Source organism: Pseudoliparis swirei, chromosome 1 (genome assembly GCF_029220125.1).
Source record: "Pseudoliparis swirei isolate HS2019 ecotype Mariana Trench chromosome 1, NWPU_hadal_v1, whole genome shotgun sequence".
NCBI lineage: Eukaryota > Metazoa > Chordata > Actinopteri > Perciformes > Liparidae > Pseudoliparis > Pseudoliparis swirei.
The window spans coordinates 7,833,893-7,859,758 of NC_079388.1; the positions used below are offsets into that span (position 1 = coordinate 7,833,893).

Genomic DNA, 25,866 nt, shown 5'->3' on the forward strand with positions numbered 1-25,866 from the left:
AAAGATTGTTATTATACACTAGTCTTTTTTACGTGAAGTGAGTTGGCCTCAGATGAGCACCGCTGACGCTTCATGTCTCTGGGAAGACGGTCTTGATATTGGTCGGTTCCACTGGAAAGGAAGATAATTCATATTGATAACCACAACCCGAGTGCATAAATTAGAAGCTAATTCAGATGTCAGCCACAATACACACAATAAGATTGAATAACTTCAGTCAGCATTTGTTCCCAATATATAACTTTATTTAAAATATTGTTACAATTTATTACTCTACACAACATTTTCAAACTTTTTTTCTCCCTTTTTCTAATATTGGTTAGTAAACCTTCATGTGTTGTTTTTTTTAGATATAAAACTCTCCATTTAGTAGCCTAGTTCAGCATCAGGTGTTAATCGATGCCGTTTTAGATGCTGCCTCTCTTGTTTCTTTTAGTACACCCCCCCACACACACACACGCACAAAATTAATGATCGCCGGTGGCTCGAGCTTCCTACACCATCATTTCCCCAATCTTTAGAATTTCGGTTTAAATAAATAAAAGTTTTGAGTTGGAGAAACAAGAGTGCATTTTGTCCAAGAGATATTCTCTTCTTCTTCTTTTCAAAACAACTATGTACAGGTGATGCTGGAGACCGACCGGCGAGGCTCAGGTCTTTAGTCTCCGCCTCCCGCCCTGTGCGTCAGAGCAATGAGCAGAAATCAACGTCACGAAGGCTAACACTCGTCTAACCGCACGTACGCCTCCACGTCCGCCACAGGGCCGCCGAAGGTCGACACGGATGAGACTGACGCACTACGTGACTGAAATGCTGTCGAGTTTCACAATAAAACACCTCGCACAGCATCTCATGGAAACCTGATGCGTTGCTATAGCAACAGCATCCTTCAGACGAGCGTTTCAGCGGCGGTTGTGATGAACGCCAACTCCCTGAGCCTCAAGCGCTGTCCACGCATGGACAAGTTCTTCTTTTCTTATTTTATTCTGCTGCCGCCATGTCTGCTGCAGCGTCACACGAGCCCCGAGTGGACTTCAGCCCTCTTCTTCTTCTTCTAGATAATCGTCCGCGGCTGTCCAGCATCTCAAACACTAACACGGCACTGACGAACAAACACGGGCCGACCACACACAGACGTGCTTCTTAACATTCCCGTCATCGCTCGGCGTTCACCTAAAAACACTGGTACGATGACATTTAATCGCACCGATGGCAGAAACGGACGACAACCGACAGCAAGCCACCTGCCGGAGAGACGGCGTGGAAGACGGCAGCTGGCGCTGACGAGACGACCCGAAAACACAAAGAGAGAAACAAAACAAAAACGGCAGCTTTCCTAAAAGCCTATTCACAGCAGCATGAGCCACGGGGACAGAGAACACACATCAAACAACGGCGCCTTGAACACAACATCGGGGGCAGAGAGTCGTTTGACTGACAGGAATCAGACCGACGGGCCAGGCTGAGCCAACCTGGCGCTGCCACGGCAACCACATCCCCCTAAGTTGACGGGAGACCAACCTGGAGAGAGAACGAGCAGAGGACAGAAAAGCACACACACACACACACACACACACACACACACACACGCTCTGCCTCTCCCTCGACATATTGTAAAGAACAAAATCATCATGGTTGAACAGCTCAAATTTTTATGTCATCCATCTTTAAATTGGCCATCACTCTGGCCGTCAACGTGACCGTCCAGCAATCTGCACATCGCAGTTTCACCATCCAGCTCTCCGTGATGTGTGTGTGTGAGAATGGCACACACACATGTATTGCCTGTCTTGAAGAGGCAACAGGGTGACAAATAAGTAACATGGAAACAGGGCTGTGTGTGTGTGTGTGTTCGGTGCTGAACGCCTCCCATTTGTCTCCATCTGTCTGGCGTCTTTGCTGTCGTACGGATACAAAATCTCATCTTCATTTGCTGGCTCTCACACCAACAGCTCATCAGACACGTCCAATCAGAGCCCAAAAGCTCATCAGCAATGTCAATGAACACAGAGGACACACACACACACACACACAGAAACAAGTGTTCTTCAAGGTAACTGGCTGAAAGCAAATCATGGATGAACCTCAACATGAATTAAGCCTTTTATTTAACCCCAAACTAAGCTCAACTGTAAAAACAAATAATAATAAAAATGTATATTTGATTAAAGTGGAACTTGAACTTGTGCTCTCGGCGTGAATACAAAACAAACCAGCGTTACTCTCAGTTCCAATGACTCGCCGTTAGAGAATAAACTAAACTCTATTGCATTTATGCACATCGTCTTCATACAGAAGATGTCTTCTGTCCACAGGCGTGTAAACCTGCTTTCTACAATTTAAGTGAGACCAAAATGTTTCAAACTACAAAAAGGAGAACAAAAAGTGCCGCTCTAAAAACACAAAATACTCTGTGTAAATTGTCATGTCATCATATTTCATGTGCAAATACACGCAGCTAATACTGTACCAAGGTCGGTGCAGTAAGAGGCAGCAGCGAGCTGCATTGCTATGTCTGCTGGTTGCAGTCACACACACCGTTATGCACCATCTACTCTAGACACACACACACAGTTTTCCTGTCATGGTTACTGGACAACCTGAAGCGGAGTGATACTTGTGGGGAGGTTGAGGGACCGCTCTGTAAGAAGCCAGAGCGTTTCAATATCTTTCTCAAAGCCTCCACTCCGCGCTGCGCTCTGCTGCCCCCTGCTGCCCGCTCACAGGACTGCAGCTCAACAGAAGTCACAATGTCACCGCGACTGAGAACTCCTCTTCCTCTCTCGCAAGCTCTGCAACATCTCCACACGAGAACACTTGCGAGGGGACGAGCGCACGACCCGACATGGACCTCCGACCGCCGAGGTCAATGTCTGTCGGCGGCTGGACCCGAACGAAAAGGTGAACGATAGAGATGTTAGAGCGGCTTGAATGCAGTTCAGTTGGTGTTTCGTTGTGTTAGATCAAGAAAACAGGTTTTTGTTTTTTTACAGCTCTTATATTAATCTATATTTTTTTTCAGAAGATAAACATACACAGAATTATGAACCCCAACATACTTTCTCAGTTACATTTGTGTCGATTAGGTTTTCTGACTAAGACCGACCTCACGGATGGAAACATACTTCCCGCGTCGTTGTCCATCATCGGTGTGAAAGCAGGAATCTTCTTTCTTTATCAATAACTGAGAATCCGTTTTTTTCCGGTATCCCTCCGTTCATATTTCCATGCGTTGGACGACTCTATCTCACATGTTGGCTCTTCCTCGAGGGGCTCCCATTGCGCTGTGCTGGCCCTGGCCAGTCACACACTGTACACGTGTGTGTGTGTGTGTGTGTGTGTTACATCTCAACCAGTGGCGAGAATTTGCTCGTGTCCGGCCGCACACCACAGGGCAGATGGAGGAAAACAGACGATGGAGATCTAGTGAATGACATGGAAGTTGGCGCGTGTTTATTTCCCTTCGCTGCTCTTCCCGCCGCGCGGCCCCCCGGGGTCGCTGCCGTCGGGCTATTCCACTTCCGGTCTGGTTCGGGGGTGTTTTTCGGGGGGTTGGGGGGCGTGGATCGCCTCAGTCTTTCACTCGGTTCGGTGTTTGCCGATGGGCGCTCTGGGGTGGCTGTGATGATGCGAGTGGACCAGTTCTAGTTCGAGTGACGACAAATGATTTTTTAGGAAGTTGCAATCTCTCCCCCTAGGTGGCGCCATCCCTTCTGCTGGGTCTCCAGAGGAGGCAGATAGTCTGGAACACAGAGAGACGATTCAGGGAACAAATCTGAACGACGGGATTTTTTTCTCTCCCTCTTCTTCTGCCACAACACACAGCGGTCAGTTTGTCTGAACCTATGATGTCCTGAACCGTCTCACGCTCTCACTCCTCAGCCTCACTTCCTGTTGCTCACTCAGCCGCGAAGCTGCTCTTCCACATTCCAGCATCGCAGGTCTTGTGCCGTCTCACATGGACAAAGAGCTTCAACTTCCTCGTGTTGAGTGGATCTCTTGGAGATGGCATGTGTCTTTAAATGCATCTACTCTGACCACAGCACCAACACACACACACACACACTCTTCTGACAGCACTGGAGTAGCATGTACCGTCTCCTTCTTTAGGCACAGTGTGAAACTCCGGGCAAATGACCATAAAAATGCGTATGTGCAGCTCCTTAAAATTCAGAGACAGAGATAATGAAACACAAGCGTATGTGAAAGGCTCTTTTTAGGGCCAGGTGTAATTCAATGTCACTATTAAGTTACTTATAAAACAGAAAGCTGAGCACATATCATTTTTCCTTTAATGCACATAAAAAGAGGAAGCCAGCAGACTTAAAATCCTCTCGCTGTCGCTGCCCTTTAAGGTTTTATCAGGGATTCTGCATAATTCATGTGGCCCGATGGGTGCCGTCACTGAATACATATTACTTTATCATTTGCATTAGATAAAATCCTCTTAACATTCAGCGTTGGTGTTTTATCATCCGTGTTATGAAGACTGTTCGCTTTGTATTTAGGACAAAAACTAAATACTTGCTGCTCACCATTGTTACTGCAGTTTTTGTTGTCTTTGTCAGATGCCTCTTCCTCAACCTGACGGCAGAAAAACAAACAAAAAAACAACACGCAAGAAATATAATAACATGAATCCTGAACAAAGTCCAGATGAAAACGTCTCCGGGTCTTTTTGTATTTGTGAAGACAAATGAAAGAAATAATCTATGTTTAGCATGTCACACTTGGCATGGAGTCCTGTGCACAATGAAAGAGGAAAGGAGTGGTCCCTACCTGCTTCCTCCACTTCAGCTCACAAAAGACCCGCTCAAAGCACTCGTGCATGTAGTTAAACTGGAAAAAAACAGAATTGCCAAGTCAGCTTTCTGATACGCCACAGTCGGCCGGCAAAGACACCGTGACACGGTGTTGCTTTTCACTGCAGGGGAAGGAAAGTGTGTCGACTATCTCACCAATTATAACAAAATCACAACATGAGTCACTCAAAAGAGGCAAATTCAAACCCAGCAGGCCGCTTCAGGTCCAAGTTCTTATTGGTCCATTAAATAAAGACGGAGCGGCACCGAGTCGCCGGCCTTCGAGTAACGCAACCTGGCGCGAGGCTCTCTATAGCGCCAGTGTTTAGTCGGGTGTGTTTTATTCAGTCAATCAATATGTACAAAAAGTAAAGCCAGAATCTAATAAACAAAAACAAAAAAAGATATAATAAGATAAATAGATATAAACATCTCATTGGACTAAAACGCTCTTAGTTTCAGGTTATTATCCACTTTTGAAAGTCAGGAACATCATATTCCAGTTCTACTAATAAATACCGCTATGCCCCCTTTTTATTAAAAGATAGGATTTCATTCCAGGTAGATCTTCTTTTGACTACAGCCCCTACAACAAAGTAAGTTATTAAATATATAAACACAATAAATAACCCACAGATACAGGTGGTGCCAGCGTTGCCCACTTACATATGGAGTGAAGATCTTGACCCAGCGAGGTTTCTTCTCTCCTCTGGCGTATTCGAAGCAGAACGCCATCCCCTCCTCATCCGTGTCCCAGCGCTGCATCTCCGCCCACTCAAACGCTATCACCTGGTTCTGTGGACGCAGTTTTCAGCATTTAAAATGTCAGGCTGAACAACGGTGTGCTTAACTATTCACTATCTGGGAAATCCATTTACGAGAATACTGGATTTCACTTTATTATAAGCCGAAAAACATTTTCACACAATATGAAAAGACTATTCCTATTTTGGTCAAGTTGACATGCTGTGTTGCTCTAGAAGGTGCCGGTTTGAATCCCTCACCTCCAGCGTGCCGTCCTCGGTGCACGCGTGCAGCTTGAAGTGATGGATGCTGATGGCCGTGATGACGTGTCCTTTCCTCCTGGAGTCACAGGAGCAGTGGGGGAAGGCCACCTCGTTGTAGCCCTCACATGTCCGCAACAGACTCAGGTACTAACGGGGCGGTGCAGAGAAAACAGATCCGTCACTAATCCATCAGTTACCAGTTAGGGTGATCCAAAAAAAGAGTTGACCACATTTTATTTGGATACAAGACGCACATAAATCTGTAATAATCCGTTTCCTTGCTACAGTCCTGTGCTCTGTGGCACAGTGCTTTCCCCAGACACAAATAAGGGTGTATATGGTAAGCAAATATTTGTTTTTCTTCAAACTAGATCAATTTATTTCCTGATCCCGATGAAGCAAATGTTTGCTTCACACACAGAAGCCTTCAAAACCAGTTTGGTTCATTTTCAAATGTAATGTTTAAACCGCACACAGTCTTATTCTGAAGTGAAAGGGTTCCCGAATGTTCTGTCCATTTCTATTTGGTCGTGTTTTGGTGATGGCTCTGGTCAGCAAGCATAAAGTGTCGTCGTGCCCCCCCCCCCTGTACAAAGAGTGGTTTGTGGGACTGACCGTGGCCATCTTGCGCTGCTCTGCCAGTTTCTGCAGCTGGTAGGATTTGTCCTCCGTTTTTATGAATCCCTTCTTCACATCTTCCAGTGCCTGGACCGACCGGGGGCAGGGGGAGGGAGGGGGGGATGGGATGGTAGAAAGAGATACAACGCCATTTATTATTTGAGGTCACTGCACACAAATGATGATCCATTAAAAGCGTGTCGCAAAAAAGATATTCTGCCTCAAGTAACCAAGTTCAATCAATAACAGCAATTACTTAGGTGCACATTTTAAAGTGGCTAAAATCCATATTTCTACCATACCAACAATCAGATGTCATTGTGAGAGGGGTCGCTCGGAGAGATGAACCTACAGGGATTCATGCAGACGTGGAGCGACTTTCAGCCCATTGTTCGGCTGACTTTAGCACACATTGATGTGACGGGTCAGCGCTGAGCCTCACATGCCCGAGAGGCTTCAGGGACTGACCTTTATTGGTCGGCGGGCGGCTTGTAGACAGCTGCCACTATGGTTGTCGTGCATTTCCTTATGAGGATTATTTCAAGTCACACTTTATACCTTAAAATGTGTGGGAAGCTAGATTATTATGGTTCTCTGGATCTCTGGCATTTCAAAGTCTCGTTAAACATTCAGAATGTCATGTTTTTAGGACTTTGTGATTGGTCGTAGCTTGAAATGTTGTTTAAGATAGGATTAGTTAGGATTTCAGTTGCAGGCAAAAGGTAGACCATTGTGTCCAGGAGTGTCACAAAAAAACTAAACGGTTTGATTACATAACTATTTGTCAACACACTGCCAGCTGGCAAGCGTGTCGCTCCCACTGAGCCTCATTTAGCTTGTTTTAATGTCAAAGAATGTTTAGTTTGGCAGTCATAAAATACGATGTGATCAGATTGTGTTTATTGTCTAGAAGATCTAGATAAAACAACAAGCACACGTTGAATCTGAAGGAGTGAAGCGGTGTGCGTTTACACTGAATGCTAATATATTCAAAAGCCAGGGTAAAAATAATATTGTTTTACTGTGGGAATAATTAAGTAGACTGAACTGTATTATTCTGAAACCAGTGGGTTAGAATATAAGAGTAATATAGTTAATTACCCCCCCCATTATGCCAGAAATAATCCATGATATAACAAAGAGAATTCAGAAACCTCCAACAAGCTGGAACAGTTTCAACTCAGAGGAGTATATAAACTCCATGAAGGCAAGAAGGACCGATTTTGTGCCAAATTCTCTTTAATCCACGGTAAGTGGGATTCAATTATTGTTATTACCTGGTGAAAGCAGTAGTGCAGTGCCAGCGGGTTGTCTCTGAGTAGCTCCTCCTCCTGGAAGCTGAACAACCATTTGCGGAGCGCCAAGCAAGTCCCCGGCACTGCTGACGTGTAGTTCTGCACATAGAGCTTGTGGGGGAACTCATTAGGAACCAGCTTCCGCACTGCAACAAATAATAGAAAGGGAGGGGAGGGGGAGGGGGATGAAAAGAGGGGGGGGGGTCGTCCGTTCAGTCACTAGAAAATAATTCATTCTGGCCTGTACAGGATTACCTGCCCGTGCCATTGAGAACTGTGCATACCCCGAGGCTGGATGAATAAAAATAACCAGTGGAAAGGTTCAGGTCTGTATTTAGAAAACTAGTGACCATGTGACAAGTCATCTCACGAAGGCTTTTAAATTAAACAAGAGAATATGTGGAAAGGCTTCGTGAATTTCTGTGAGAAACACCCATAAACATCAAGTACACATGGCTCTTACCGAAGGAGTGGTTGATGACTTCAAAAAGGGCAAAGTAGCTCGCCATCATACTGTCCATCCCAACCTTCATCACCAACGCCTACAGAAAGGGCGCGACGGAGTCAGAGAAGTAAGAAAAACATTGTTTGAGGATTTATATTGCCGCATGAAAGTTGACCTTTTATCTATAATAAAATGTGTCTGTGTTATTTTTCCTTCTTTCTACCTCCACCTTATGGAATATCATGTCTTTGCCCATAGATACGATTGGATTTTGCAATTCTCAGTTTCATAATTCTGAATGCAAAGCCAAATTCAGACGTCCAAAACAAAGTGCCGATATAGTGGACAATAGAAGTGTGCGACGGCATCGTCCCAGCCGATGTCATGTGATCCTACCTGGTACACCTGATCTGTGGTGCAGTTCTTGCGTACTCTGACCGAGATGGTCGTCTTGTCTGGCAGGGCTATCCGCAGCTCCACATCCGTCACGCCGTTGTAGTTCTGCACAGAGAAGCAACACGCCATGAGAACAGCTGTGGATTAACAAGGTGTGTGTGTGTGTGTGTGTGTGTGCATGCGTTTGCTTCAGAACTATAACAAATAAGCAAACACGACAGAACTAAACCAGAACTACTCTCTGTTCTAGTCCTGATCCTGTAGGTGAGGTTTCTTTGAAGTGATGATTAATCCAGTGTTGGCGCATGTTTCTCTGATGCCGTCATTCATTAAACACTACAAAGGCATTATAATGAACTTCATAATTGTTTTGGGTCTACTATTTAAACTCCATGCTGGCTGACTTGAATGGCAGCCAGCTGGTTTTAAGGAATTCAACTTGACTACTGATGCTGGTTTATGGAAAATACACAAATAAATTCTCCAAAACCACTTAAATATGTTCAAAGTCAGACACATAGCATTAGATAAATACATCCCTAATCATACGACCTATCAGAAAAGCTCAAACGACATTTTTTTAAACGTCAAAAAAGTCAAAGATACAACTTTTCAAAGATCAGAATCAAAATTCCCACAGAAAGAGCTAAAGTCAAATCTATCACAGTCCATAGCAAAACAATAATAAATACGATGCATACCTCATCTGATTCAGAGAGAAACTCCTGCATGATGTCACTCTCGCCGAGCACCCGCACAGAGCAAACTGGAGACGGATGGGAGAGGTCAAAGTAAATCAAATAAACATGCTTTGTTCAGTTTTATAGTATTCTAATAGATGGTGGAATATTGATCATAGCCAGAACGTGGCCTATTTTCTATCCTAACGACATGATTTCTGCATGTACACGCTCAATTATTCCTTCTGTTCCTTTGCATGGCGATTAGGGATTGTGATGGTGTCGATAGGTCATCGTACTTATACTTCAAGCTGCAATTATTCCTAAAACAACGTGTTGATTGGTAAAAGTAAATGATTTTGTCTTTGCCCATGTTGAAAATCAGCACACCGTTGTCTTTAATCCGCAAGGTGACCTTCCACTCCAGCTTACCTCGCTCTAGATATTCCTCCATGCCTCTCCGGCGAGCATCCAGCTGCTGTTCGGAGAGGGAGAACGGCCATTTACCGGGAAGCTTCGGGAAGTTGAAGTTAGAATACTCCCTCTTCAGGTTCTGGTGCAGGATGGCAAACTCCCGGTAGCGCTTGGAGCACAGCTGTCGCCCTGACATGTACACGTTGTAGACCTATTGAGACAAAGACCGGACACGTTCATTAAAAACAATTTAAAATATTATAAATGTGAGGTGCAGCCGCGAGAGGCTTTGAAAGAAAGAAAGGCTTCGTGTCCGATCGGTACTCACCACAAACCTCTCGGAGTGCTGCTCCACATGTTTGTACGTGGGAATGGAGATGGGCACCGCCTGCTTGTCGCTGTAGTCGAAGTTGGGTTGGATATCATCTCCTGCTTCCAATCCATCCGCCTCCTGAGCTGGAACCGACAGCACAGCCAGCACCAGCTCCTTCTCCCCCGCACGGATGAGGTCCACCACCTGCTTATGGGTGGCACCTTCCACGCTCACCCCATTGCTGGAGGGAGGGTAAGAGCAGGAGAACAGGTGGAGGGGGAGACGTTTCAATGTACACGGCAGATGATTCAACAGCATTCAGCACCGACCAGAGCGGGGCTTGACTGGAAAATAGTGGGGTGTGTAAAATGTAAATGATAATTCTGAGAATGCGGAAGGTTATGTTTTGATCGCTGTGTATTTATTTATTTGTGTGTGTGTTGTTCGCATAACTCAAAAAGTATTAAACCGAATCGCATGAAATTTGGTGGGATGATTGGTTATTATCCGAGGAACATTTGATTAGATTTTGGGATCGATCGAGTCAAAGGTCACGGTCAAGGTCATGAAAAGGTACCAAAAAAGTGGCTGTGGCGAAGGTATGCGCTCTACCGAGTGCCCGTTCTAGTGAGGGGTGCGCTGATCATTTCTCCTCCAGCAAATCAACTCGGTGCATATCTCGATATCAAATATGGATACAATACGGGTGCTATCCCCCCCTCATCATTTGAAATCTAGGGAGTAATCATTTGTATATGAAAGCAACATGAGGCCACGAACAGCTGTGGCATGAAAGACTCAGTTGTCGTCCAGCTTTGAATCGGCAGAATAATATTATGTTATATTAGTGCTGCGAATATGCATTCTGCTCATTTTACCAATCACGGTGTGGTAATGCGAGCGCCTTTTGTCCTCCATTGATAAACACAATGTTGGGAGTGCCGAGTAACCAGGTCAGTTCTAATGTCTCTTTCCTTTGAGACACCCCCCTTCGTGGCTCTGCGGAGGCCAGATGGCAGCAGCATCAGGTGTCCCTGCTCATCGTCCTCAGAGAAACAGCAGGGCGGCCACGGGAGAGCATGGAGCAGGCGAGAGTCCGACATCGGTCGGTCCACCATATGCCGCGTCTCTGAATGTTTATCTGTATGGTAGCGTGAATCAAAGTGGGAATAAGTCGATTGGATAAGAATAACGCAGTTGAAATTAGTCCACAATGGAAGGAATGGGGAAATAAATAGACGTGACGGCATTCCTCCGAGTTTTTCAGCTGGACAGCCAACGAACGGGGAGGAGGTGACCAAAAAGACAAAAGGAGAAGTTTTGGCCTCAACACTAATCTGATCCCATCATCCTCTTATTAGACAACACCGAAGCAAAGCAATGCCCTCCAGAAAGGTGACGCAATATCTCATCAGCAACAAAGGGGGTTGAAGAATGTGAATTAGGCTAAGGGAATGTGTAGTTTATAGGTTTTGATGAAATATTTAGTCCATAAAAGATTACAGGCTAAAGTGATATCTGAGAAATAGTAATGAATTAGAGCAAAGCAAGCAGCTCGTCACATTATTTTATAAACTGAGTATTTATTCTGAATAAAAGATTTCAAAATATGATAAATCACTTTTTTTGTTGTTATCAGAATTAAAATTGAGAATCAATTGTGAATCAATTACAAACTTTTACTAAGGTCAAGGCTTTAATACATCTCGATGAGATTATTTTCTGCATCATAAAAGTTGATTATGAAACATGAGATTCTACACAAACTATACACGCTAACCTAAAGTATACTTTAGGTTAGTGTGTATCACCAGTGGAGGAGCATCGCCCTCATTCCTTGTTCATAAAAGCAGTAAGCTGCTGACATCGGACATACATAAAGTTTTTTTTGGTGAGAAATGTTAAGCTGGTTCATAATAAGGCACTTGATAAGTAGTGGTACTGTCACATGACCAGAGAGAGATGTAGCACTTAACATGCAGAACACACAGGTTGGGTTAAACTTTTTTGATGCCTCAGCAAGTCGATGTCGATTAGTGTTCCTTGTTTTCGGTTTCTCTTCTCCCTTTGTCTTTAGTGTAACTTATGGCCCAGTCACAGTAATATCCAGACGTCAAAGCTTATAGGGCACGCACACAGGTGGAATCTAAGATCCACATACCTGTCATAATTGTACAGAAGTATTTCCTATTCATTTCGTTCATTGTACACATGCCAGTATTTACCCTTCTTTAGGGCCAAGGCGTACAACCCGGTGGGGTAACTCATTGATAGCTTTGTTTAAATCACGGAGACTGACTTGTTCAGAAAGTGTCTGCAGATATAAACTCGGGAATGGTTCTGTGGGAACATAAATGACCTTTTGTATTGTAAGCATAGTTAATTATAGGTCTCACTTAAAAAACATTGCATGTTAAAAGTTACAGGCAAGAAGAGACGTTCACTTGCATTTTAAAAAGCAACGTACAGCAAAGCATATCACGTGTACTTATTGGGATAAAGGGGAATTAAATAACAGATTAAAACTGTGCAATGTCAAAATGAGACCGGTTGTGGAGCTCACAGTCTGCGGGGACACTCGCACCAGTTCACACTGAACTCGCGTGACAACACCGGCATCCCCTGTCCCCGGACAGGGTCCAGACTCACAGCCCTCCCGTTCTGCACGTGACGAATACAACGTCAACAGGATTGTCGTTTTAATGTCCGTCGGTGCAGCCACACCGGAGCCCGGCGAGGCGCGAGCTACCTGGCTCGCTCGCTAGCTCGAGCTAATCAACATGCACAGCCTGCTGCCCAACTTATGTAAGACGGTTAGCTTCCGAGACAACTCTCCAGCGCTAGCTCGGCGCGGCTACACGCCCGGGGGTCGGCTGGCCGCGCACGGTAACCCCCGAACTGGACACATAGCTGGCTAGTTAGCTGGGTGGACGGCGTACGTTACCTGTGGTGTCATGACAGACAGGTGACGTCGCGCGTATACCTTGACCATAGCTTCACGCATGGTGGGAATTGGATCCACACGGGCTAAACGAGGCAGCTAGCCGTACGTGCCAAGTACCTGGCGATGCAGAACAGAGAGGCTGACTTACACTTCCAGGATCCGGTCCCCCTTCGCTATCCCGGCTCGGTCCGCCGCTCCGCCGGGCAGCACGGCGCTGACATGCTGCAGGGGCGCGTACAGCTCCCCGTTGATGCTGCGGAGCTGCCCTCCTTCGCTCACTTGACCGCGAACGTTGAACCCGTAGCCGGACTCCGACTTGACTATCCTCACCATCCGCGGACCTGACGTAACAGTCACGGTCGCTGTGTTCTGGTCCGCAGACGAGCCGACAGCCGGGCCGTTACGGGATGCCGGAGAGGGAGCCGACTGAGTTTCATCGTCTTCTACATCCGCCATCTTATCCATAGGCCCGAGCCCCCCGTCCGATCGGTGTCTTATCGTAAATTCAAAACAACACTCGAGCTCTGTCCCTCAGTCGGCGTCGGCACCGCGGACCGTTGTTGATAACCCGCCCCTCGCCAGCGTCACGAGACGCGGCCTCACAACGTGACCGGCCGGAGGCGTCACCCGAAGTCTGCTCGGGTTATGCTTCACTGCAAAGTTATTCAATTGACAATAACACACACAACAATAGGAGAACACGATTTATTCATTGATCTTTTATATTTCAAGACGCTTTATACTTTTATTAGAAGTTACCTATTTGGAACGTTCATTTTTCGATTGAACTCTCTCAGTGGGATTATAGGAATAGATAAACAAAATAAAACAAGTAGTTGATATATATATATATATATATATATAATGTATACAAATTAGAGAGAGAGACAAAAAAGATATTCATATATATTATAAAAATTAGAGAGAGAGATTACAAAATAAAACAAGTTGATATATATATATATATATATATATATATATATTATTATTATATATTTGTATATATATATATATACAAAAAGTAGTTGATATATATAAAGGAAGAAAAAAAGTAGTTTATATACATATACATATATATATATAGCAACTACTTTTTTATATTTTTATATATATATATATAAAAATATATATAATAATAATAATAAATATATATTTTTTATTGATCTCTCTCTCTAATTTGTTATTTCTCACTCCCTGATTGGGACACAGTACAAAAACTGCTACTAAACATTCATATTATGTTGCGTCTTATCATATTGTGTAATCCATGGGATTGGGAGAGACGATCATGGAGGTGCTGATTACTAATTTTAAAACCAAGAAGTAGAAGTAATCTGTGAAGTCACCGGCTGCAGGATTAGCTAGGAATGAAAACATGCAGTATTTCAGTCCTCAAGCTATAGTCAATATCAACAAAATGCATGGCGTTAAAAGAATATCGGTGACTTAAGGCCTATCAGTGCTTCAGTGACACACATCACCAATCCTTTAGACGAGAGTTCAACACATTGATGTTGATTAAAGAAGCCAAAATGTACAGTAAAATAAACAAATTCAAATCAGCAGAGAGAATGAAAAGTAAAAGTACCAACGCTACCATTGAAAATACTTGAGTTGAAGCTCTTTATTCAATGTGCTAGAAAACTATCAACTCAAATAAATGTACTAGTGTTCTACAAACTCACATATTCATTTGGTCATAATTTTAAAGCAGTCTTGCATTAATGTAATTCATGGGATAATCCATATTCATCCTATTCATCCATGCATCCACTCATCAAGGCAGCCCATTCTGACATGCTGGAGTAGAGAAGCAGGGTAAACAGGTCAGGTCGCCGGCCTCTCAGCGCTAACACATACAGACAACTGCATTCACAGTCATACTTACAGTATACAGGCCATTTAGGAGTTACAGTTCATCTGACCTGCATTTCTTTTGGCTGTGTGCAGTGGATCTGCGACCTTCCATGGAGAGAAGCCCAATGCCTGTCAGGTCAGATTTGAAACCATCCTGTGAGGGAAAGGCATCAACCATTGAGCCATTGTGCTGGCCCAACATGCCATATTTCATTTATTTGTATTACTTATTGCCAGCTCTGCACATTAAGCCTCACTTAAAAATAATAGGGGCGGCTGTAGCTCAGTGGGGTAAGGGGGTCGTCCTGCAACCCCAAGGTCGTCGGTTTGAACCCCACTCTCCCCATTAGTTGCAAGTCGAAGTGTCCATGAGCAAGGCACTGAACCCCCAGTTGCTCCCCGGGCGCTACACTGCAGCCCACTGCTCCTTAATAACTAAGGATGGGTTCAAGATTCAAGATTCAAGATTCAAGATGTTTTATTTGTCACATACACACACAGGGTGTGCAGTGAAATGAAAGTGGCAATGCTCAGCAGGAATGTGCAAGGGCAACAAGTACACACACTAAACAAAACAAAAACAACACAACATTTTTGGTAAGTGTGTGTGTGTGTGTGTGTGTGTGTGTGTGTGTAAGTGGGGCCTATGTGGGTCTATGGGGGGGGTCCTGGTGAGGTCGAGTTCACAATCCCTGAGGCCCTGAGGAGAAACTCTCCTCTCTCATCTCTCTCAGCGCCTGCCCGGGCGCCTGCCTGCTGCAGCAGCTGAAGCAGTCTGTTGTTGTTGTTGTGGTGTGATCCTGCGCATGATCCTGCCGGCTCTGTGTCCTGTCTGGCAGGTACAAGTCCCAGGGTGGGTGGTCCTGCATAATCCGCTCTCAGCTCGTGTTACTCCTCTCTGCACCTTTTCTGCCCTGCCGGCCCAGTTGTGAAGAAGGCTGCTGAGCTTCCCTGTCAGGGAGCCTCTCACTGGAGACTCCTCAGAGAAGAGAAAAGGATCCTCTGTGTGATTTTTTAGCTGTCAGCTGCCTGAGAGGCGCTGCCTGAGGCCCTTCACTTGCCTTCACCAGAGTGTCTGTTGTTTGAGATCTGTGTTTGGATCCTCGGTGATGTGGACTCCCAGTTAGTAGTCCCGTTAATCCCCAGTGGTGTCCCATCCCTGGTGTGGTGAGATCCTCTCTGTTGTACCTTCTTCCTAAAGTCCACATCAGCTCCTTAGTTTTGGAGTCATTCATGATGAGGCTGTTGTCCCGCACCAGAGTGACAGATCACTTCCTCCAGGTAGGCCTTTCTCACAGTCGCACCCACCACCACCACACCCACATGCACTGACTCAATGATGGGATTGATGTGTGTACAGGACACACACACAAGGTGGTGTACAGGTGTAAGCAGGAGGGCCTGGGGGGGGTGTATGGGGAGGATGTGGGGGGGGGGCAGATTTTGTGGGATGTGTGTGCACCTGTGGCACCGCGAGTGTGACAGCTGGGAGGGGTCAGCAGTCAGGCCACAATCCAGGAGGTGCAGTCTTGCGGGGCAGCTTCTGAGAAAGCTGGCCACTGGAGCTGAAATACAGTCTCTGATCAATGAACTGGCAGCAAGATACTCCAGAGCAGAGAAAACATTTAGTTGCCTCTGTATCTGTACTCTGTGCAATGACAATAGATTGAATCCAAAATAAATCCATCAAATACACTCAATGTAGTAGAGTATATACCAGAACAAAACATTCTGGTTTACTTACAATAGCACATTAAAGCCTTAATGAAAGAATATGCAACTTCAACATCACTAACTGTGGCAACATGCTACACTTAGAGAGCAATGGTAAATGCTCAAATGTAACACTTGTTATACAAGCAGAGAAGTACAATAAAAAAAGTTTGTACAAAACCTAAAGTTTTCCAATCAATAACTGATATCATTAGCCACAATAAGGTATTTTGAAATACCAGAACAAGTCAGGCCCTAACAGGACTGTATAGAATAGTGTTCTTGCTTATTGGACTTCACCTGTAAGAGGATGATTGTGATATTTCATCTTTAATTAGAGGGCTTTGTCCAATGTGCTCTAGCTCTAAGTACGGTAAGCAACATTAATTATATCCGTTCTTTCATAACCTGGAATAATAATACTCCTTTCCTGAAGTTAATCCAGCTGTAAGAATTTTAGGCGTAAAAGCTTTATGTCAACATCCCTGCAATTTAAGTGTTTTGGGCAACTATCATAAGCTTACTTAGACTATGTCACTACCACGTCTGTGTAATTAATATCTTCACACATATTAGCACAGAGTACACAGTAACCGACAAAGTGCAGAAGTGTTTCAAAGAAATAAGTTTATTTCATTGTGCGTGAGTATCATGTTGTGTGCCTTCATGGTAATCTAGTTAAGATTAGCGTCGTCTTCCTTCAGCTGTCCCTGAGGTGGAGCTTGGATCCCTATTTCTTGCAGAAGTGTTCGTGGCACATCATGGTGAGGCAGGTGACCATGGTGGCGAACTCCTTGAAGTCCACACTGTTGTCCTGGTTTGTGTCCAGGCCCTTGAACAGGCGGTCCACCGCCTCCTTGTCACTGGCCTTCTGCAGTTGAGAAAAGCAAGGAAAAAAAATGTCACTGGGCATGTTCCACAGGCTGTGACGATGTACACATTCACCAATCTCCATACAATGCACCGCCATGTACAGTCGAGAGGTCAGAGGTCACTCACCCCCAGCATATCCCCAAACTCATTCTGAAGCAGATCCTTCAGCTCGGCCTTGGACAGGGTGTTCTTGTCCCCCTCCTTGCCGGCATATTTATCGAAGGCGTTGATAAGGAGGGCCATAGCCTGCTGGATGTCAGACATGATGATGATTGCTGGTTCAAAGGGACAAGAAGAATAAAGAGTTAATTGTCATGTTCCTGCTTTGGTCTGGTTGCCTGCAGGTCGGGTTGACGTAGCATTTCCCCCAAATATCTTCAGGGCATTCACTGAAGAAGTTGCTTAAGCGTGGTGCTCTCGTTTAATGCTGCTGTGACTCCACCTAGAGGCAAAGTCGAGCTCTGGTAACTTTCCCTGACGAGCACCACCCCGGATCACGTGACATGGTGGGCAAACATGGAAAGTTAACCGAGGAAAACATTCTCATCCACAACACGAGGGAACGGTGAGGAGGGAAAGAAAAGGGAACACATCCGAGTTCATGGCTCTGATCTTCAAGTCTGCTTCACTATCGTTGTTGGCCAACTGTTTTTTTGCTTTTTACTCCCATTAGCTACAGTTTAAGTGGATAATGTATGAATATACTATCGTTGTTTCGACAACATACACATAAAAGAATGCAAACTAAATGTTATTGATGAGGATGTTTTGAGCAACAAGCAGTGGCTGACATAATTGTAGTCTGTGTTTTTCTCTGAGCTCTCCGTGGAGATGGATAAAAATAAACCCCCGGCTTCCGCTGGGGCCCAGACACTCTTATTTTCCCTTGTCAACAACCTGTGTACACATACACATTGCTAGGGCAGCAGCTTAATCTCTCCAGGTAAGTCCGTCTGACGTACATAAAGCAGGCCAGGACCTGATTTTATTCCACCGACTCCATGCCCCCCAGAGAGTTGGTCGCGGTCTCAGTCGGAGTCACGTGGTGCCGCGCCCTGTGTGGCCAGCTGGAGACACTGTGGCCGCACAGGGCGGGTACACAGGTGGGAATTGTGCAAACAAAACGAGTAGGCAAAAGAGAAGTTTTATCTCAATCTGATTCACCTGGTTAAATAAAGTTTTAAAAACATATTAGGTTTGCTTTTATTTTAAAGCTAATTAGAAAGCGTGACGCTAACTTATGCATCAGTAAAAGGACATTCCAGGTTAAAGTTAACCAGATGACATGGCGTCAGAGCCAAAAGAACATAATTTGTTGTTTAGTTCCATAAGAAATGAAGAAAAGACCAAAAAGCACACAGAGCTGGTGCCTCGTCTCTTTAATGTGGTATTCAAGGCTCATAAAACGGACCTGCAGTGTGTTGCGTTCAAAAGAATATATCCTCTGGGGAAAAGTTTAGCCGCATTTGTTTTATTATGTCGGTACATTTTTTATTTAATTTTAAATTTATTTAACCAGGAAATGCCTCATTGAGGTTAAACATCTCCTTTACAAGAGTGTCCTGGCCAAGACAGCAGCAGAAGCACATTACACAAAGTTTCTGACAATACAACATAAAACAGTGACAGACAATATAAAAAAAGAAAAAGAAATCAAATCAAATGACAAACACACGAGTATTGTTTAGATTTCCGACTCACCAGAGCTGATCCGTAGAGATTTAAGAAGACCGGAGGGTTAAAGTCAAAGCAGCTGTAGTGATGGGAAAGGTTGCAGGGGAAGGACGCCAAGGTGTCTTTATAGGCGACCACACCCTCCCTCCTTCCCTCCCTCCCTCCCTCTCTTTTCATCCCCTCCCTCTCTTTTCATCTGCGGCCACTCCCACGTGTCCCCTCGTGGCATTTTGGCATCTGATGATTTCCCAAGTTATTTATTGAGAAACAGTGGATTCATTATTGTTGCTTAGAAACTCAGCCCCATCGAACAGCTGATGAGTATTCAGTTGTTTTGGATTCTGCTTCGAGCCGTTACACAATCAATGTGCTCACTAGTCAGATAAATATAGTGCATGTTCGCATCCAGAAGGGATTTAAAAACATGCTTCATGTTAGCATCAAAAACAATCTCTCATGTTATGAACACACAATGTCCTTTTGACTTGTAATTATTGCTCTTAAGACTAGAAAGCAACGAGAGCATGTTTGTATTACCTCATTGTTATAGCTACAGTCACATTTAAGCCAATTTAGTCACGTGGGAGAATTATAGAGTTATTTTCTCCCACTTTCTAATGCAATGCATTAAAGTAGTTTGGTTGAATGTTAGTTAACTTTTTTTCAAGGTAAAAACTATCTTAACATGATATTTACTGCTTTAGGGAATGAAGTATGAATTTCAAGAAAACATCCATCGTTTTCATTTCTCTTGTTCATTGAAGATGTTTTGTTAGTTTTGTGAACTCAATGACTTTTTGTATTGAGGTCACGTTTGTAAATCCTTTAAAAGTAAACCTGTGACTCTTGATGGAGCTGTTTTAAAAATTGTTTACTTTTTTCTCCCCCAAAGAAGAAACAAGAAATAAGTGCACATGCATTTTCAATCATAATTCCACTTTGATAGTGTTTTACAAGTGGGTCATACTGTGTCTTCCTCTGTGAAGCCCAAACACATTGTGGTTGTTTGTGTGTGTACACGAGACTTTTGAAAAGTCCCTTCTTGGAAATCTTGAAAAATATAAAGATCCAAAGCAATGAACAGTAATTGTACATTTAGAGTTAAATGAGGATACAAGAAAATACTTTAATTATACACTGAACTCACTAATTTCTCTTGTTTTTGTGTATATAATTGTCATTTTTTTCATTTAATTGCTGGATTCCCACACACTTGGGCACAGTGACTCATTGTTGTGGACCCCAGTCGGTCCTCTCTTCCTTGCAATTTTGTGGTGGAGGCTGTGACTCACAGTCATGTCCTGACGCTCATGAGTCACGCTGCAGAGACCTGCAATCACAGACATGAGGATGAGCTCCGAGGCGGCTGTGTGCATGTGTGTGGCCCGCTGCACGGCGTCGAGGAGGCACATCAAAGCTCTTTTCCTGTCTCTCCTCCTCCGGAAGTGCAACTGTGTCTGTCTCTAATTAACATCAGTGATTTCTGAAATCGCTCGACTTTAATGATGGAAATCTCTCTGGCCTGGTTTCCGCTGTTCGGCTTTTAGTCTGTGCAGAGGAATCAAATCTTGAGGGGTGTAAAAAAATATTTTCACGCTTGTCTGTCAAATGTCTTTTTAAGGCTGGATTAACCTGGAATAGGTAGAGAAACAGCATCCAAGAGTGCTTCAATCAAAGTACAGTACAGTTCTGATAAAAGTCAAGTCACCAACATCCATCCACTCTGCGACTGACTTTAAGACCTGGACGTTGTGCTTTTTCACCGTGTGGAAAACTTGAGTCCAACTTTTTTCCCTCCCTTTTTCCATCCCCGTCTTAGTCACTCACATTGACCAAACAGGGAAACCACATGTTGTAATACATCCAGCACTGATTCACATGAAACTATTTGCAGTTATCAAACGCTCACAGCCAACATTACGAGGACGCTGGCTCTTCTGCCATCTGGTGGTCAAGCAGAAGGACACTGAAGAGAAAGCGTTGTAAGTTCATTCTTGGGGTTCAGAGTCTTTTCTGGATTCATACATAGAGAGACAGCACTTTTCAATTCAACGTCCACACAGGATTTGAGAAATACTTCAGTCGCGATGAGGCGCTGCGGCCCGCCCTCAGGAGACTTTGACCAGATAACAAGACAAAGGTCGCTCATGATTTGATTCGGCGGCGTTTTAAGGCTCATGAGGAGAGACATGTAGATGTGTTGGCTCACGTCCAAGTGGCAGCAAAGAGCAGACAAACACACATGAGATACTTTTGACTTTTTAAAATCATCCGCTGCAACGAGATCACAATAGTTTGATGTCATTTTCCATGTCAGCAGCTACGACCCGGATGTTGGAAAGAGTTTGGTAGGTTCAGGACATTTCTGCTTTTGTTTGACCAATTTAATAGTCCACATGAGAGGGGCTGTTCTTCCTGTGTGTGTGTGTGTGTCCAAGGAAGGTGCAGCGTGCTTTTCGCAAATGTTTGCTTATCAAACCAATACACACCTTCAGTTGAGAAATGTTGAAACTGTGAGAGGAAGCAGGGTCCCTCCCACGTATTCAAGGTAATAAGTAAGTGTACTAAGTGAACACGCCTGGGCCTGCTCGTTGACCTCACTGATCTCACAGGGTTGCTTCATGCTCGGAGAGTGTTATCTATCCTCACAACTATTAACGTTATCGTCTGAGGCCACGCGATGAACATACAGCAGGCGGCGTGTGTCGATGGATGCTGTGAACTTCTTGCTTAATAACACAAAAGGCAAAACAACAGATTGGGAAATCCTGGCTGTAAACTCAGCTGAGGGTCACATGGGCGTGGTGCTTGTGTACACAGAGGGGCGAACACACACACACACCCACACACACACAGGCACAGACACAGACACACTGACGCTTTGTAACCTAGCAACTTGGTGTTTCCCCTGTAACCACAGCCAGGCTTTGCCTTAAAGGAGGTGTGTTCAGGCTAGACAGACGGATCGCCCCTGAGCTGGAGCCTTCCTCAGGCAGGGAAGGTTCTGGGACGTCTCTGGGGTTGGCTGACCCATGACCTCAACGGTTACACCCTTAATTACTAGAGTCATATCTTAGTCACTTATGAGTATGACATTTGATTGGAGGAGCTTGTCAGTGGCAGAATAAAGCCTGAGAAGAAGTGCTGCCTGAGAGAGAGAGAACAAGAGTCTGTCTTCAGTTCAGGAAGAGTGAGGAGGAAGAGGAGGAGGAGGTTATCTGGGTCATCTCTCTGGTGTTATTCACGTTTCAGCAGATATGAAACAATATGAAAAGAATGTGGTGTATTGACACTGTGCCATGTGACTCAGGCCCTCCACAAGATCGTCCCACTCCATCAAATCTGATCGACGAGGATACAACAAACTTTATGCAGTTGAGAAGCGGCCCGGTCGCCTCGTTCATCTGCTCATGAATCGTGATTCATAGAGCTGCGACAATCACAGAGAGGTGTGTTCAGGGCCCGGAACATTCTGCAGATTCCTCAGAGCGGCGATAAGCAGCGTACCGAGCAGCGCGGGAGGAGTCGCTGTGCACTTTCACACACAGGGAAGCGTACACTACAGGTGGGGATTACATCATCGCTCCGAGTGTTGATGGTACGGAGCCATGGGAGTCAGCACACTCGTGATCTCTGGAATCAGCTTCTCCGGGGTGGGACAAATGAACGTCTATGTGTGCTTTTTTAAATATGTATACGAGTAAAAAAACACTCAAAACTAAAAGAGGCAGAGGTGCTTTTATGTTTAAATGAGATGCAAATGAACATACAGTAACTTGCAGATGCAACAGGTTTGGAATTTTTCAGTGTATTTAATGAACAAAACTATCTTTACAAAACTTGAAATGCTTTTTGGTTTCTTCCTCTCCTCCGGCCGCTCACTTCTTCCCCATCTTCATTTTGTTCTGGTAGCAGTGCTCACAGGCGATGGAAAGTCCAACAACCAGGGAAACAAACTCCTCAAAGTCAACGTGGCCGTCGCCGTTGCTGTCCAGATCCTTCATGATTTTGTCCACAGCAGTAGGGTCCTTCTGAGACTGCAGGGTCAAGAGGAGAACATAAGGGTGGTGAGCTCCAGGTTATGACAGATTATTAAACAATCAACATGCAGTCTCTTCTCACCAGGAGGAAGGTCGACAGCTCGTTCTCCATCAAGTCTTTGAGCTGTCGCCGCGTGAGCGCGGCGCGGTCTTTGCCGACGTTGGTGGCGTAGCGGTGGAACACCTTGATGAGCGACTCCATGGCGGTCTCTAGCTCTGAAGGCATGGCTGCTGAGGTGTGTCTGAACTGCACGGAGAAGGAGAAACAACAGTTAAAATAGGGAAGAACATTGTTAATCGTCATCAATGATAGCAAATGAGAGACAATTTAGGATAAACTTTTATGAGGAAATGGGAAAGAGGTTGTTTGTTTTGTTGATGATACGCACAAGCTTGTCTCCGGGAGTTTAAAAGCCTCACACATTGACATCCATGTCTTGTTATGAAAATGATTTGACTATAAATTCAGAGTAAAATGCTGTCGACTAGTTGCATCATGTAGCTCGATGATGGGGCAACACCATTCTCTTCCCTCCGACACCCTTCCTCACAACGTTTAATGTTCACGAGGGCTGCAGGTCAGAATAAGAAGAAAAACAAAACACGAAACTCAAAAGAGTGTGTTATGTCTATGAGGGCAACAGTGCAAAAGGAGAAGTGGGAGGGAAAATGTGAGCTGAGTGGGTTTTTTTTTTTTTTTAGTCAGAGGGGGAATGGAAAACTTTAGCTGAATGAGGGAAAAATGTGCGGATACACAAAATGGTGGTTGTGCAGCAATTGAGAGGAGACACTGTAGCCACAGCCCCACCACACCCTCTGAGTCCACAGCTATATGGACCCAGCGGGGTGGACCACAAGAGAGAGAGGATCCATGGAGACACATGTCATAGAGAGACATTACAGTTCATATGGATGCTAGCTAAATGCATAAATATTCTATAATCATAATTTTAAAAGTGTGAGCTCCAAACTTAACCCCCCTCCAAAAAAAAGAAAAAGAAAAAAAGGACAACCACCTATATGAATATACTTTGCGTCATTTTTCAATAGAAATATAACAATAAGGTACTAGCACAACAAGTTGAATAACTATACATACGCTGTATTAAGAATACACCGACATGCTTCACTTCAGGTAAACTTTGATTGGCAGATAAACATAAGTAAAGTAGTGGATCCATAATTCTCTTGATCCTGTCGGCTTATGAAACCCTCCGGAGCCCCGTTACGCGCCCACAGCTCTTACCGTGCAGGGAGGGACGTCGTCGGTAGAGAAGAGCTGGGAATGTTCAGAGGTCGGGGAACAGCGCAGCGGAGACTTTATAGTCGGACGCCGCCCTAACTGCGGAGCAGTGAGTCAACCTGCGGGCTGGACGGTGGACTCGGCCGGCGTGCGCGAGGCTGTGCGCGCGGGGGGGGGGGGCTGGACGCCGGAGTATAGGAGACGTTAGAGATGTTGGACTAACTTATACTGCCTCTTCAATAACACTAGGCCATATAGCATATATATATATATATATATATATATATATATATATGAGACCAACCGCTGAAAACTGAAGTCTATCGGATGGAGTCATGACAACATGATTACTAATCGATTAATCATCAATGTGTTTTTGTCCGTAACCTTTGACCCTGATGCTGCAAGACCAACACTCAGCTATCTGGTCTCGACTGCTCTGCAGAGAGAGAAACTTAGATTATGATGTGATTTGTTTGAACTGAAGAGCAACACGTGACACAGTGTTGTCTTTACTGCTTTATTGCTGCTGTCTCCAGACAAACTAAACAAACAGATGCACACATAATTTACAGCACACGATAGACTGAAAGTGTATGCTCAGTAATTTAATTTCTGTAATTTCATGATTGTTTTGGTTCACTTTTCTTATTAGTATTTCATGTTCCTCTTTATTTGACCCATAAAGCCATCAGGGCTGAGCATACACTTTTGAGGTTGCTTCCATTTCCTGTTACTTACTCTTAACTTTATTTAATGTATTTTAATTTTGTTGTTGTTATATATAATTATTTCTCACATTCAGACTAATGCTGCAAAGCGTAATCAACGAAATACATTATAACATTATCATATAATAAGACTTTCTTGATTTACAGGAGTAGATTCACCTGCAACTTCTTGATGTTAAACTCAGACAAAACCGAAGTAATTTTACTCGGCCCTGAGCACCTCAGAGATCAATTATCTGGTGATGTGGTTTCTGTAGACGGCATTGCCCTGGCATCCAACACCACTGTAAAGAATCTTGCCGTTATCTTTGATCGGGACTTGTCCTTTAACTCCCACGTAAAGCAAATCTCAAGGACTGCATTCTTTCATCTACGTAATATTTAAAAAATCAGGCACAACTTGTCTCAAAAAGATGCAGAAAAATTGGTTCACGAGTTCGTTACTTCGAGACTGAATTACTGCAACTCCTTATTATCAGGCTGCTCTAATAAGTCTCTTAGGTCCCTCCAGTTGATCCAGAATGCTGCAGCTCGTGTTCTCACTAAAACTAAGAAAAGAGATCACATCATTCCTGCACTAGCTGCTCTGCACTGGCTCCCAGTAAAATCAAGAATCACTTTTAAAAGTCTTCTCTTAACGTACAAAGCCTTGATTGGTGATGCACCATCATATCTTAAGGAGCTTGTAGTACCATATTGCCCCACTAGAGAGCTACGCTCACTAAATGCGGGACTACTTGTAGTTCCTAGAGTCTTAAAAAGTAGAATGGGAGCCAGAGCCTTTAGTTATCAAGCTCCTCTTCTATGGAACCAGCTTCCAC

General features: G+C 44.4%; 3 protein-coding genes across 3 annotated transcripts; all 3 read right to left on the reverse strand.

Annotated features, from left to right (window-relative positions):
* Positions 1–223: 223 nt before the first annotated feature.
* snx27a (sorting nexin 27a) lies at positions 224–13,459 on the reverse strand. The gene is made up of 13 exons (XM_056415636.1): positions 13,063–13,459; positions 9,986–10,211; positions 9,676–9,868; positions 9,265–9,329; positions 8,564–8,668; positions 8,186–8,264; positions 7,705–7,868; positions 6,425–6,514; positions 5,807–5,956; positions 5,469–5,597; positions 4,780–4,839; positions 4,536–4,584; positions 224–3,742 (listed from the first exon to the last, which is right to left on the reverse strand). Exons 1-13 carry the CDS (start codon positions 13,377–13,379, stop codon positions 3,672–3,674), a joined length of 1,698 nt encoding a protein of 565 aa, XP_056271611.1. The 5' UTR covers positions 13,380–13,459; the 3' UTR covers positions 224–3,671.
* A 3,632-nt stretch (positions 13,460–17,091) lies between these two features.
* LOC130193831 (ictacalcin-like) lies at positions 17,092–19,150 on the reverse strand. Its single transcript, XM_056414596.1, has 3 exons — positions 19,059–19,150; positions 17,484–17,632; positions 17,092–17,355 (listed from the first exon to the last, which is right to left on the reverse strand). The coding sequence occupies exons 2-3, from the start codon at positions 17,619–17,621 to the stop codon at positions 17,215–17,217; spliced, it is 279 nt and encodes a 92-aa protein (XP_056270571.1). The 5' UTR covers positions 17,622–17,632; positions 19,059–19,150; the 3' UTR covers positions 17,092–17,214.
* A 3,600-nt stretch (positions 19,151–22,750) lies between these two features.
* Positions 22,751–24,427, reverse strand: s100a10a (S100 calcium binding protein A10a). The gene is made up of 3 exons (XM_056414793.1): positions 24,318–24,427; positions 23,154–23,318; positions 22,751–23,068 (listed from the first exon to the last, which is right to left on the reverse strand). The coding sequence occupies exons 2-3, from the start codon at positions 23,295–23,297 to the stop codon at positions 22,910–22,912; spliced, it is 303 nt and encodes a 100-aa protein (XP_056270768.1). The 5' UTR covers positions 23,298–23,318; positions 24,318–24,427; the 3' UTR covers positions 22,751–22,909.
* Between the last annotated feature and the right edge of the window lie 1,439 nt (positions 24,428–25,866).